The 12,855-nt window shown below is 40.7% G+C and overlaps 1 protein-coding gene across 3 annotated transcripts in view; it reads left to right on the forward strand.

Moving 5' to 3' along the window:
• COX4I1 (cytochrome c oxidase subunit 4I1) overlaps positions 1-10,770 on the forward strand; it is a 39,315-nt gene extending 28,545 nt beyond the window's left edge. For all 3 annotated transcript variants that reach the window (XM_078671036.1, XM_078671035.1, XM_078671037.1), the window contains exons 3-5: positions 973-1,140; positions 7,737-7,868; positions 10,479-10,770. In XM_078671036.1, the coding sequence (XP_078527162.1) occupies positions 973-1,140; positions 7,737-7,868; positions 10,479-10,615 (437 nt within the window). In that variant the 3' untranslated portion in view covers positions 10,616-10,770. The remainder of the gene's footprint in view (positions 1-972; positions 1,141-7,736; positions 7,869-10,478) is intronic.
• The last annotated feature ends 2,085 nt before the right edge of the window (positions 10,771-12,855 follow it).

A 12,855-nucleotide genomic window follows, 5' to 3' on the forward strand; every position in this document is an offset into this window, starting at 1 on the left:
ATATTGTGTTACAATAGGTGTCACATTTGCGAAAGATAAAACTATCTAGGGATGTAGCATAACGACCAGAGCTGCCATATAAGTAACGTAAATACAAACCATGTTGCATTCCAAATGCTATAGGTGTCACATTTGCAAAAGTTATAACTATTGGCATTGTAAATGACAAAGCCATCAATTTAGCAATTTTAACAACGAAAAAAGAAATAAATTATGTCATTTACAAGACCAATAACTACAACTTTTCTAATGCGAGGCCTATTGCATTCCAACCCCACTCATCCACGCAACGCCACTCACACACGCAACGCCACTCACACACGCAACGCCACTCACACACGCAACGCCACTCACACACGCAACGCCACTCACACACGCAACGCCACTCACACACGCCACTCATCCACGCAACGCCACTCATCCACGCAACACCACTCATCCATTTGCAAAACGAAAAATGTCAAACTCTTCTATTGCGAGACCTATTGCATTTTCAATGCTTGTTTTAAATGTAATTGTTGTTGAAGGATGACTTTCTGGTCTGTCGGATCCCTGCTCCTTATTCAGTGGCTCACCCCCCCCCCCCCCCCCCCCCCCCATAGTCATCTTTGAACTGAATTTGTTCTAACAAATACATTAAAAAATGGCCACAGTGGATGCATGCACATCGTGGCCGGCATCTTTAAGTGCATTTTGTTATGTTTTAATGAGCTCAGTTTAAGCATATGAATTCTGCTAATGCTCGCACATCCATTGCAGTTTTCTAGAATGATAAAAAAGTTGCATTGGCAAATCTAAAATGTCTCACTCGCGAGACTTCTTTCCATTGATAATGCTTACTTCCATTGAGGTTACCAAAAGAGAACTATAATTCCAATAACCTCTCATATCTTTAGCTCACAACGTAGTGTGTACCTGAGCAGCGATTTTGGCCTGCAATTGATCTGATCTTTGTTTCCCCACCTTCTGCAGCGGGCGTTATAAAGACTGAAGCCTACAGCCTACCTATGTATGAAGACAGTCGTGCTACTCCCTTACCAGATGTTGCATTTGTAAGCCAACTAACTGCTGAGCAGACTGCACTGAAGGAAAAAGAGAAGGGATCATGGACTTCTCTCAACAACAGCGAGAAGCTTGAATGTAAGTAGCCTGCTGACTGGGTAATGTTCTTTTGTTAGAAAATGCTAAATTCCCTATATATTCTGCTGGTGGAGAATTTCATTTTTAATGTTTCATAATACAGATCAGCCAGGTCAATAGTGACACTGATATACTATTTTAGAAATATCTGGATTAATAACCTAGGTTTGAACCACATTAACCACATTTTTGTTAAGATGAAAAAAGCTAATGTGAAAATGATCAAGTAAATTCCTTAAGTGTGGTCTTCACCACCCTCCACCCCCTTTTTTCCTGAACACTGCATGACATTTCTAAGAATTAACCATGGAATGTGACGCTCTAGAACATGGGTACTTACAAACATTTGCCCAGGGACCACAAAGCCCGGTCTGTGGTGTGAGAGTGCCGCACTGATGTCAGCAGGGTGGCGGTAAGGAGTAGGGGTGGGTCAGGCTATCTGTAAGTAGGTCTAAAAACGTGTTAAATGATTATTTGCAGGTTTATAAATGCTTGCCTATTTAACATGTCTTTCTAAATATTAGTGCTCAGCAACTAAACAGCAGCTGGAGCTGCTGTTCACGGGGGCGGGGAGGCATGTAAAGGTCAAGAGGGCCGCCCGCCCTTTGAGTATCACTGCTCGAGAATTACCCTCGATTTGTTTGTTCATATACCTCTAAGAATTTTCTCCAGATCTATTCAAACAAGTTCTCATTACCTTTGCATTAAATGAGATTCTTCCATTGTACCAAACTTTAAAGCTTTATCTGTCAAAATATCGTTTGCCATGGCACCATCCTTGTTTCATGCAGACTGTCTGAGCATTATTTTCTCAGATAAAAAGGTGATGTAATCTGTTTTAAATATAAAGTCACCAAGCACTTCAGCTTCGTTTGTGGTTTGGATTAAATTGCAATTGAAGCTCGATTAAAACGATGTGGTACGTTCACCATGCTTCCTGGAGTGTCTGTACTTTTTCTCGGGATAACCTAATCAGCAGTTGCAACAGATAAATAAAAAGTGTGGTCATCCGTTCCTCAATAGAATAAGAAAAAGAAAACTGGGCACATGGGGTTAAGGGTAGTATAACCAAAAAAAGAGCATACCTGAATGTAAAGGCAAACCCAGGAGCTGATCACCATTATGGTCCTGAGTCTTGGCCCGTACCTATTTAGTCCTCCAGCAAATCCACTCCTCCCCCTGGCACAAGCAAGGTTAGCACAGCAAAAAAAGTGACATGATTTGAGAGGAAGGCAAAATGTGAAGCTGCAAGTTTATCTTGAGAAGAACACGTCCATGATGCATGTGACAGTGGACTTTCCGCTGTGTAATATCCTACAGCCCTGTAAAAGGCCTACAGTCAATCATGAAATGATGTGATAAAGCTGTGTAAAGTCCTGTTTTTCGAAGACAGTTTGCTTACCCTGACCAACTCAACAATCCCTTGTATTCTGAGGTGGTGTTCAGTTTGTTTTTGGATCTCGCCTGAACCAGCGCATGCACTGCTCTGGCAAGACTTTTAGTTAGTGGGCCTCAAAAAGCTGACCACACGTGCACGGTTACGCGCAGAGACACCATCTGGCTTTCCTCCGTCATGGCTCATTAAGTGCATCGCTCTTTCACGGCGGCGCTTGCTTTTCGCATGCCCCTGCTTGTTTATGAAATGACTAGTGTCCAATTACAAACATCACGGATATAAGCTGTCCACCAATGAACACCACGCAAAATCTCATATTTCAGATTTGTCACTCCTTTATCTTGAAAGTAATAAATCGTCGCTTTAATGATGAGTGGCAATTTTCAACAAAGCTGGTCTGTTGTAAAGAAAAACTTGAATTATTTGTCATTTTCGTGGGTAAAAAAGTTCTTACATTTTTTTCACGCAGTAATTTTAGGAAATAGACCGCAGATGGCAGTGTTGGTCAATACATAATCCATTAAACCTATTATTACTTTGAGATAAAATCTCGGCAGTGTTTCTCATATGAACTTTCCCTTCTGTTTTTTAAATCAGTTTTACATTTAATTAATCTTTATAACCTCGTGTTGGCAAAAAAAATCATAGTTCATAGCTGAAATAGATGGCTTAGATGTTGCTGGCAGCGAGGGTGGCACTTCATTTCTGCATTAGTGGTCCTTTTGCATTATAAAGAAGAAACTAGAAAGAATCAGGCAAAACATAATTTTGTGAACGTTTAAGTTACACTGTGCAAAGTACCACTTTAAAAACAAGTATGATGTAGCCTCTAAGATTTGTGAACATGTTTGGTTTACTAAGGGATATTTATTTTGGTGAAGGGGCATTGCCAAGGAGGATTTCGCTTAGTCTAGCTCTTGATGTAATGTTGGCTGTGTGCTTCGCACTAGAGATTGGCAATAAAGATACACTTATTATTGAGTAGGTTCTCCGTAACTCCACCTGGAAATTCTGGCATCAGGGCGTTACTCCATTACTAAAAATGAATGAACATTAATGCTTTTTACAATAACGTCTATATTATTAATGAAGCAGTAATTTACTCAAAAATATTCACATAGAAGCGGTTCATCAAAAAGTTCACTTTGGTAGATTATCAGGTCATGTGCAGTGTCATACAGTATAATTCAAAACCACCATCTTCTGACCTCCGATCACAAGGCAAGAGTTGTCCGGTCACAGGGAAAGCCAGGTTCGCAAGCATATTCTTTTTCCTTGGCGCATCAAAGATTGTAGTGAGAAAAACATCCACACTTGAAGTGTAAGTAGCTCAATGCAGGCTCTCACCTTCTCTCCTTGAACATGTACCTTTGAGGACGTTCCTAGACTTTTTTCAAGGCTGAGTTCTGGGAGTGGGAGTGAGTTGTTGAGCTTACACCTGCCCTTTCCATGTAACAATTTGACATGTCTACCTACCATATCATTTAGGCAAGAATTTTCCTTTGCAGGATTAACAAAGTGGTGGCCTATACATTTTACCTGCTTTGGTTACTACTTTGTTGCCTCAAGAGACTGCAAAATACAGTTGCTGTTGGAGCAAAACCCTAAATTACGGCAAGCCTTCCTTCTTACCACCCATGCACACACGAGAGCATTATCTGCTTAAAATCTAAAGAGTGTTGTGCATGACTGATAGCAATTGACCTCCTATTCCCTAGGCCCATCATTCTGAAGTGACCAAGTAGCTCTTCACACCAGTTTAGAGTATGCTGGCAGAGCTTAGCAGCACGTTGCCGTCTAGGCTGCAGTTCTTAACCTGTGGTCTGTGGACCCCTAGGGAGTCCTCCTTGCCTACTCAGGTGGCTCTTTGCTGTTTAGAAGATTGGATATTAGCAGATTAATAAAGCCTAATGTGAAACTAAAAATTGTAAAATCTCTAAATGCAAAAGAATTTGAAGTAAAGCAAACAATAGTATGGACGATTGGTGAACTAAATTTTGAAGCACTTTGCGCCGAAAGAAATAAAGGACATAATAGGTGGAAAAAATAGTCATCTGCTAACGCCTAGCACATCGCTTTACTTTTTTTTAAATAAAACCACGTTTTAAAAAGCTTCAACCTTCACATAAATTTAAATGGTCTATTTTTTTGTTTGATTTAAGAAAATATTTCATACTTTGCGTTTTTGATATACACTTTTGGCTGAAGTGTTTTGTATGTATTTATATTTTAAAACATTTTTTTTAGGTTCAAATCCTAGAAATTGCTTAGGCCGGGATCCTATCTTCAACAGTGATTTACTAGGAGTTCAACAGAAGACAAAAGTTTAAGAACAGCTGACCGACAGCATTACCTTGTGTGTGATGCCTCTTGCCCCCAAAGGTTATCCTAAGAGAGCACTGGTAGACCCCCTTTCTGCTGTAGGTCTCTTGGATATCATTAGTTTGGCAGAGTCCATCCACTAAAAATGGATATGATACAGATCGGAGAGCTCCCTTGGCTTACAGCATACTTTAGCCACAGCAGACATTTCCAGAATACACCAGGCTGGGTCTATCAGTAAGTTGTAGGAATGGGGTTTGGAAGAAGTTCGACCTCTTTTACAGTAAATGCAAAAGTGAGAGCAGGGAAGAAACTGGCAGCTGGAATTGGGCTATTCATCTGGAAACTGCAATACTCTAGAGCAGAGGTCTTCAAACTTTTGGATGCAGAGAACCCCCCCTGTCGACATTTTCAGTTGTGAGGACCCCCTCATGACAAAAATTTCCAAACCTGTAGGCAGAATCTGCACATGCATCAAACTCCAGCTCTGGTCCAGGCAGCACAAGTGTTGGTCCCAGAGCAGCAGTGGGCAAAAAGCCTGGATTCATGGCTCTTCCAGTGCCGCAGGTTAACAAACGGTTTCCTAAGCCTACATACTCAGGGGCAGATTTACAAGCCCCCTGCGCCACCACTACGTCACTTTTTGTGACGTATTGGTGGCGCAGGGGGCCCCTCCATATTTACAAGGAGAGGAAAAGCCACCCTGCTTGACTTTTCCTCTCCTTGTAAATATGGCCCCTACACATGCAGCACTTTGTGTTGAAGGGTTGTTCCATGGGTGTTGCTGTGGGTGTTCCCACGCAACACCCATTGAACAAGACACATCTCCATATTTACGAGAAATCGTGAATGCTACGCCACCCTAGAGGTGGCGTAGCGAGGCGCAACGAGGAGAAATGTTTTCATTTCTCCTCATTTTTTCCTCTTTCAATGCGTGCTGCATTCTACAGCACGCATTGAAAGAGGAAAATGCCTGTAGTGGTTTTTTTTGAGCAGGAAGGTGCCCCTTCCTGCACAAAAACAATCTCCCCAAGACGCAGGCATCCTTGCACCATGGTGCAAGGGTGCCTGAGTCGGCGCATGGCTGAAGCTTGTGCGCCAACGCAGGGGAAGGACAGAGATGCGACAAATTCTTGTAAATATGTCGCATCTCTGTGCTTTCCAAACTAACACAGCACGGCGCAGCAAAATGAATTGCTGCACCGTGCTGTTACTTGGTGTAAATCTGCCCTAAATTGCTTTAAGATTTTTACAACTAATGTCTTTTCTGTTCTTGGTTAATTTCATTTGTTATTGACCTGTGACATTCTTAACTTCCTGGAGTTTTATTCACAGCTGCTGTGTGATAAAACTGTTTAAATGTAAGGAATAGGCAGAGTGGGGGCCCAGGGGGTACTTTTTAATATGCATTTTCCACAATAAAGATTCAGATTGCTCCAACTCATTTTTGGCAAAACAGAGGTAATATGAATCAAAGCCTTTGTTTTTATTATTTATTAATTTACTGCAGGATGTGTTTACAATACCCCAAGCTCACTGTGGGATTATGGGGAGCTTGTTTTAGAATAGAGCTGTTTTTAATTATTTTCTTTAAAAAAACACGGCCCCAAATTAGCGCTTTTTTAAAATGAATTGACTAAATCTTGACATTAAAAATGGTGTTGCTTTTTAATGTATCTGTAACCAGTAGATCAACAAGGCGTCAAGAATATATGATGGAGAGTCAGAAAATTGCTCCGAAGAGCATGAAAGAAGGGGGCCAGTCATCAAAATTATGCCTGTAAACTACTCCTCCCATGTAGTCGGTTGCCCGTTTGTAGATTACATGTTTATTAGCAGTGACTAATCCATTCTTATTGTATTGGTTACAATTTCAGAGGGACACCTACAACTTATCGTTAGCAAGATTTGTCGCCCCTTAATGCTTGATTCATTTTTTGTTTCTGCTCCTGTCAAACCGCTACCTCCGAAAAAGTGTCTTTAATCTGTATTTACAGGATAATGGCTTCCAGTCTGAATATAGTGCAACACTTGTGTTTTTGCCAATTCCCCAAACATGCCTACCTTAGAATAATTTCCACCATGAGAGCCGAGGGGGAGGGGCTGTATTCAGAGGGTGGACTAGACAGGAGGGGTAGAATCTTGGATGGCTGTGTCTTCATCTACCACTGCCCTCTGTAACCGTACAAACAAAGGTATCTGAACCGGGCTCCCAGATTTTGGTAGGAAGTAAACACTAAATGGACTGCCATAGCGCAGAACATAGACATAAAAGCTAAAAACCTACCTCTTGGCACTTTACAAATTGGAAGGTCTGCGCCTTTTCTTTTTTGTGACATTTGATCGATTGATTTACCAGTTTAGAGAAAATTAGTCCATTTTTAAATCATTCCTTATTAATTATGAGGCTGTAATCGTTGCTTTTCACTGCACCATTTGGCACAAGATAGTTGAGTTCTTTTGGTGCCGTTCTCAAAGCTGTTTCCAGTGGTTCTTGTGCATGTGGCAAGAAGGTGCTAATTGCTCTGACTTAAAATGTTTAAACAAAGCCTCCGTAATGCAAATGGTCTTTAACGACCTGTCAAAAACTCGGGCGTGCCGGAGATTAGACTCCAGACACTGCCCAGCCCACAGAAGCTCGAGCTGCACTGCAGCAGCCCGGGCTGAGACACAGAAGAGGAGGAGGAGGGGGGCTGAAGCCCTTGTAGGTCTATGGACCTGGGCAGTAGTTTGATTGGGAATGCGCGACCCCCTTTGTATCACTCCACGCCCCCCCCCCCCCCCGGGGGTCCCGCCCCACAGTTTGAAGACCCCTGCTCTAGAGAAACACCAGCAAAGGTGATTTGAATTATGAATGGCATTTTTTTTTCCTTTTCAGTATATCGCATAAAATTCAACGCAACTTACGCACAAATGAATCAGGGATCAAGCGAGTGGAAGACTATTTGTGGAGGGGCCCTTTTCTTCGTGGGGCTCACTGCCCTAATTGTCATGTGGCAGAGAAAATATGGTAAGTCAATGAGCTGCCCACCAAACAGGTCTTATTTTTAGTACTGGGGCTTGCTGGGTGGCTTCTGTTGATATACACCAATACGTTTTCTGCGTGAGTCCTTGTTCCTCTGTTGCGTAATCATGTTGATATTTGCGAATGTTGATCCACAGGATGATGTCTCACAGATTAAATTTACCATTACTTACAAAGATTGGGTGCTGCCAAGTCTTTTATTGGGACAATTGTTGGGGACCAAGTAGCCATAGATATAAAATTATCCTAAGGGTGTCCGGAATTGATAGAATTTTGAACCCAGTCATCACAAAATATTATTTAAACATACTACTCCCTAGTTACTTTTAGCATTGCACAAACTCTGTTTAAAGAAACATATCTGAAGTCGCGGTCTTTGTATCTACAACAAATAAGTACTAATCCCCCTCCCCCCACCACACACACACACACACATCCTATTAATTGAAGGTGTAAATCATGCCGCGGTTACTGGCGCTAGTCCATGAGGGTCATAACTACTTTATGGCGAGCCCTGTCAGAAATATTATCCCCACAAACATTTTCTGCAAATACATGCTGCATTAGAAATTTGTTTTAATCCATTCCTTCTGTACAGGTCTCTGTGAAAAACTGTTGCCCAAATCCCTATGTTGTAGGTGTTGCAAACATTCTGCTGATCTCATACATATACACGGCAGCATGTTTCCACATCCAGTTCTTCTAGATATCGATAATATAAAAACGTTGGGATGATCAGTGCTGATTGTTGGCTGCTCTTGCAGCGAACCATAACAATGTCTGTTTCCTAAAGAGATTTTTTTTAAAGCAATATGTTTCTAAAACTCATGTAAATATTTTTCTCTTTGCTGAAAACTAAACGCAACAGACAGTATTTCATTTTGTTTTCAATAGACATTCATCTATTTGACGAGTTCTACTTTCAAGCTAACTCCTAAAAATAAAACTCTAATATTTCTTTACTGGGAGCGTTGTAATATGGTGATAAATTGACATCCCTGGGTTCTAGTGACCTTTATGTATCTGAGACTTTCTTTTCACTGACATAGCTGTTTCAAATGTACTTTTTAAGAGGAAGTGTGCAGTGTAAACAGTTCTGTGCCGCCACTCAAAGTGAAGGGAGTCAAAGCATGAAGTCGCATGCTGTGGTGGGTGGAATCAAACTTTAGTTGATAGTTCAACAGATGACTTGATGAAGTTCTCCGAACAAAAAACCCTCTAGTATAAATACTATATATGAATTTGTTCATTAAAATAGTCTGAGAGACTGCTAAAGCTGCCTTAAAGAGCAGACCTAAAAAATGGCGTTATGATGGTCATAATCTACAAAAGTGCTGACTCGTTGCTGTCTATTTCTGCTTATTGATGTCACAAGACTTTCATCAGGATTATGGCCCACATGGACTGTAGGTGAGCTAGAGTCAGATCTGTTGCAGCCCTTTAAACCTACAACTCTCCTAAACATCTCCCTCTATAAATAGCAAAGTATTAGCTTTGCACGATCTCTTACTTGCACCAGAACTTTAGCTAACACACAGTGTACCTTCAAAATTCTCTTGCTCGTGGAAAGTATTGAGATATAGGACTACATTTTAGACCGTGATCCTGATTTAAACTCTTGCATTCATATGCTTCTTGGCACGCTAATGATCATTGTGACATGTTTTTACTGTGTGAGCAACATCATTCCTAAATGTCTGCCAATGCCATTGTTTAGCGATCTAATAAAAATAAAGTTACAGAGCACCAAATTAAAGCTAACTTTGAATGCCTGTTACGTTTTGTGAGTAAATCAAAGGTTGGTTGATCATTACTTTTCAGTTTTGCTACGCCTTCACCTCAGTGCTACCTTTTAGACTTTGAGAATGAGATGACAACATTTAGTTCTCTTGCTTTAACAGAATGGCTCAGAGCTATTGTGGGAAAGTAGCGTAATGCATAAGCAAATGTTAATGATTAACTATGAAGACTTGGGTTCTATATGTAATTAGTTACTGTAGAAATGCATTTGAGCTCCACAACTCTTACTCTGTCTGAGGCCTTTAGGCTTTGTTTAGAAGGGGTTACAAATGAAAATCTGGTTTCAGTTGGTAAATTCCTCATAATGCGTTACCAAACTCTATTTCATAAACTTATTGGAATAAATTTTGAATATTTGAAATACAAGATTCCATAACATGTTCTTTAAATTTGTAAAAGTCTTAGGTACACAATTTACTGTAAATCATCTCATTTTGTGGATATTGCCCTGATTTTCTGCTCACTTAAACGTTGAATTGTTTATTTTCTAATATGATGTTGCATGCTTAATAGGTGTTAATACTAATTGTGATTAGGTTAACTTGAAGCAGTTTAGAAGAAGGGTGGTTGTTGACCACAGCTGATATAACCGAGCGACAGTGTGCGAAGACTGTTTCTAGCTCTTCAAACTCATCAAGCTTATTTTAGGTGAAAGTGTACTTTAATAAAATTTTGCTGCTCAATGGTATTATACTATATTGAAAAGACCTTATTATGGGAGATGAGGCCTGGATGCCAAAGGGTTTGTTTAGAGGAACCCAAGAGAGAGTAACTATCCTTATCTTTCTTTTGCAGTGTTTGGTGACGTTCCTCATACCTTTTCCGACGACTGGATTGAGAAGCAGACCAAGAGAATGTTGGACATGAGAGTGAACCCAATTGAGGGATTCTCTTCCAAATGGGACTACGAGAAGAATGAATGGAAGAAATAAAAAGAACATTTGGGAACAGTTGTGCTAATCTGGGAATTAACCTATTTTTGCTTGCATTTTAAACCTGCCTGTCAACTTGTAACACCATCGCTAGCATACAGGAGTAAGTCATCACCTGTAATTACATGGCAAATAAAATGTATGTTTTACTTGAATAGTTTCTTGTTTTTTTCCCGACACAGAGTGCACACTGAACAATTTTTGCGAGTACATTCTAAGGTTGAGAATCGAGTAAACATTTCAAAATTATAAAATGCTAGCTTTTTGCTAAACCATTTACATTCTACGAAGAAAATAGAAATGCTATTTCTAGGCTGCGTGGGTGCATGAATCTTTTTTTTAAAGTATAGTATTGTTACATGTGAGGCTAGGTGTTTATGCTCACCCAGGAATGCTTGCTCTTCTGCTGAGGAAGAACAGTGGTCATCATAATTGGTATGTAGTTTACTGCTTAGAATGAGGTGCAGGGTAATTAATTACTTCCCCCACGATCCACATATATTGCCTGTTATGGAGCAAAGGTCTGACCTTGACTCTTCTAGGATTAATGTTCCAAACGGTCTGCTTTGTCTATTTTCAAGGGGCCTGTCCATTTTCAGGGGACTGGCCGGATTGCAGGTCTGATCCACCTGGAAGGATGCAGAAACCTTGGAGTAAGGTCAAAATGGATGAGGTGGTTCTGTATAGGAACTTTGATTTAGACTAAGACTAGCGCACTCTAAGGTTAGAGCCACAGTTTAGAAAACATAGTTATATACACCAAAGATAAATAGGCCAGTATAACTGATCTCCAAAGCAGATTGGAAGGTTCTAGCGGAGTTTAAACTCAAATGTTGTAGCATTACCATGTCTAGGTGGTACAAACGCTCCAATAATGATTCCTGTGGTCCACATTAACCGCATGCGTGCGGCCGCGATTTTCGCGCTGTGCGGCGGTTTTAAAAAAAACGCGTTACATGACGAGCTGAGCTCGTCATGAGCATGCGAGAGGCGCAACTGTTGTACTTCTATTTGTATTCTGTGCACTGCTGTACCCTGTACCCACGTCACTTTATCTTCACTTGTAACTCACCGATTACTACCTCATATATGTGTGAGTAAGTATCTGCCTCTTATTGCAGTACTGTACTCCTACCTGTACTTTGTAGAATTTTTGTACCCTGTACCCACGTCACTTTATCTTCACTTGTAACTCACCGATTACTACCTCATATATGTGTGAGTAAGTATCTGCCTCTTATCGCAGTATTATACTCCTACCTGTACTTTGTAGAATTTTTGTACCCTGCACCTATGTCATTTTCTCCTCACAGGTAATGCACCGATCGCTACCTCATATTTCTTGTGGATGCTCGCTAGTGTCATTTATGACTCAAGCAGCCTCTGTCTGCACCCATACTCTGTTAGTATTATACTAGTATTTGTATTTGTAGTGTATATGTATCTTCGTGCGATTAAGTGACTGCTCTATATTGCAGTCTTATACCTCTACTAGTACTCTATACACTCTGCGTAAACTGCACCCATTTCACTTTTCCCTCACCGGTTCGGCACCAAACGCTACCTCATGCTGCACCTACACCTATCTCACCTTTATCCCTATCATTCACTGTTCGCTACCTCATTTATTTGGTTCTTACACTTACACTCCTAGCTTTATTTTGAACATTTGTAATGCACTGAATGAGAATACTTTTTTTCTGCATTTGACTGTTATTTGTAATTGTTTTTTGTTACTGGCACATGTACCTCACATATTTTTGACTACACACTACTGTCACTTTCGATTCAGGTATTTTACTGCCTGCATAGGTATTCTATTTTATTCCAGTATATTATTTATATTATAGGCTATCACTAGTGACACTCACTAGTGTCTTCCTTGGCCCTGTAACTAGCGGCTGACAGTTTGTACTATCGGCCTATTTCCTACCCCTAACACCACAGCCTCTATAAAATGGAGCTCAACGGCAAGAACACTTTTAGAATTAACTACCCCTCCACTCCTCTCTCCAAAAATGCCACTAAACGTTTTAAACACAACTTCTTGAGGTCACACCCTGAAACACCCTTTGCCGACACTTACTTCTCACTGGGCAATGGAGCCCTGAATACTGATATCATCTTCCACACCTCACGCAGAGCCCAATGGAGGAAAACTTTCCTATCCCTACTCAGTCTCCACCACCAGGAAAACAACTCATGGCCTAAGTCTCACCATCACACCTTCCCACCTCTTC

The sequence above is a fragment of the Lissotriton helveticus genome, chromosome 12 (genome assembly GCF_964261635.1).
Source record: "Lissotriton helveticus chromosome 12, aLisHel1.1, whole genome shotgun sequence".
Lineage (NCBI taxonomy): Eukaryota > Metazoa > Chordata > Amphibia > Caudata > Salamandridae > Lissotriton > Lissotriton helveticus.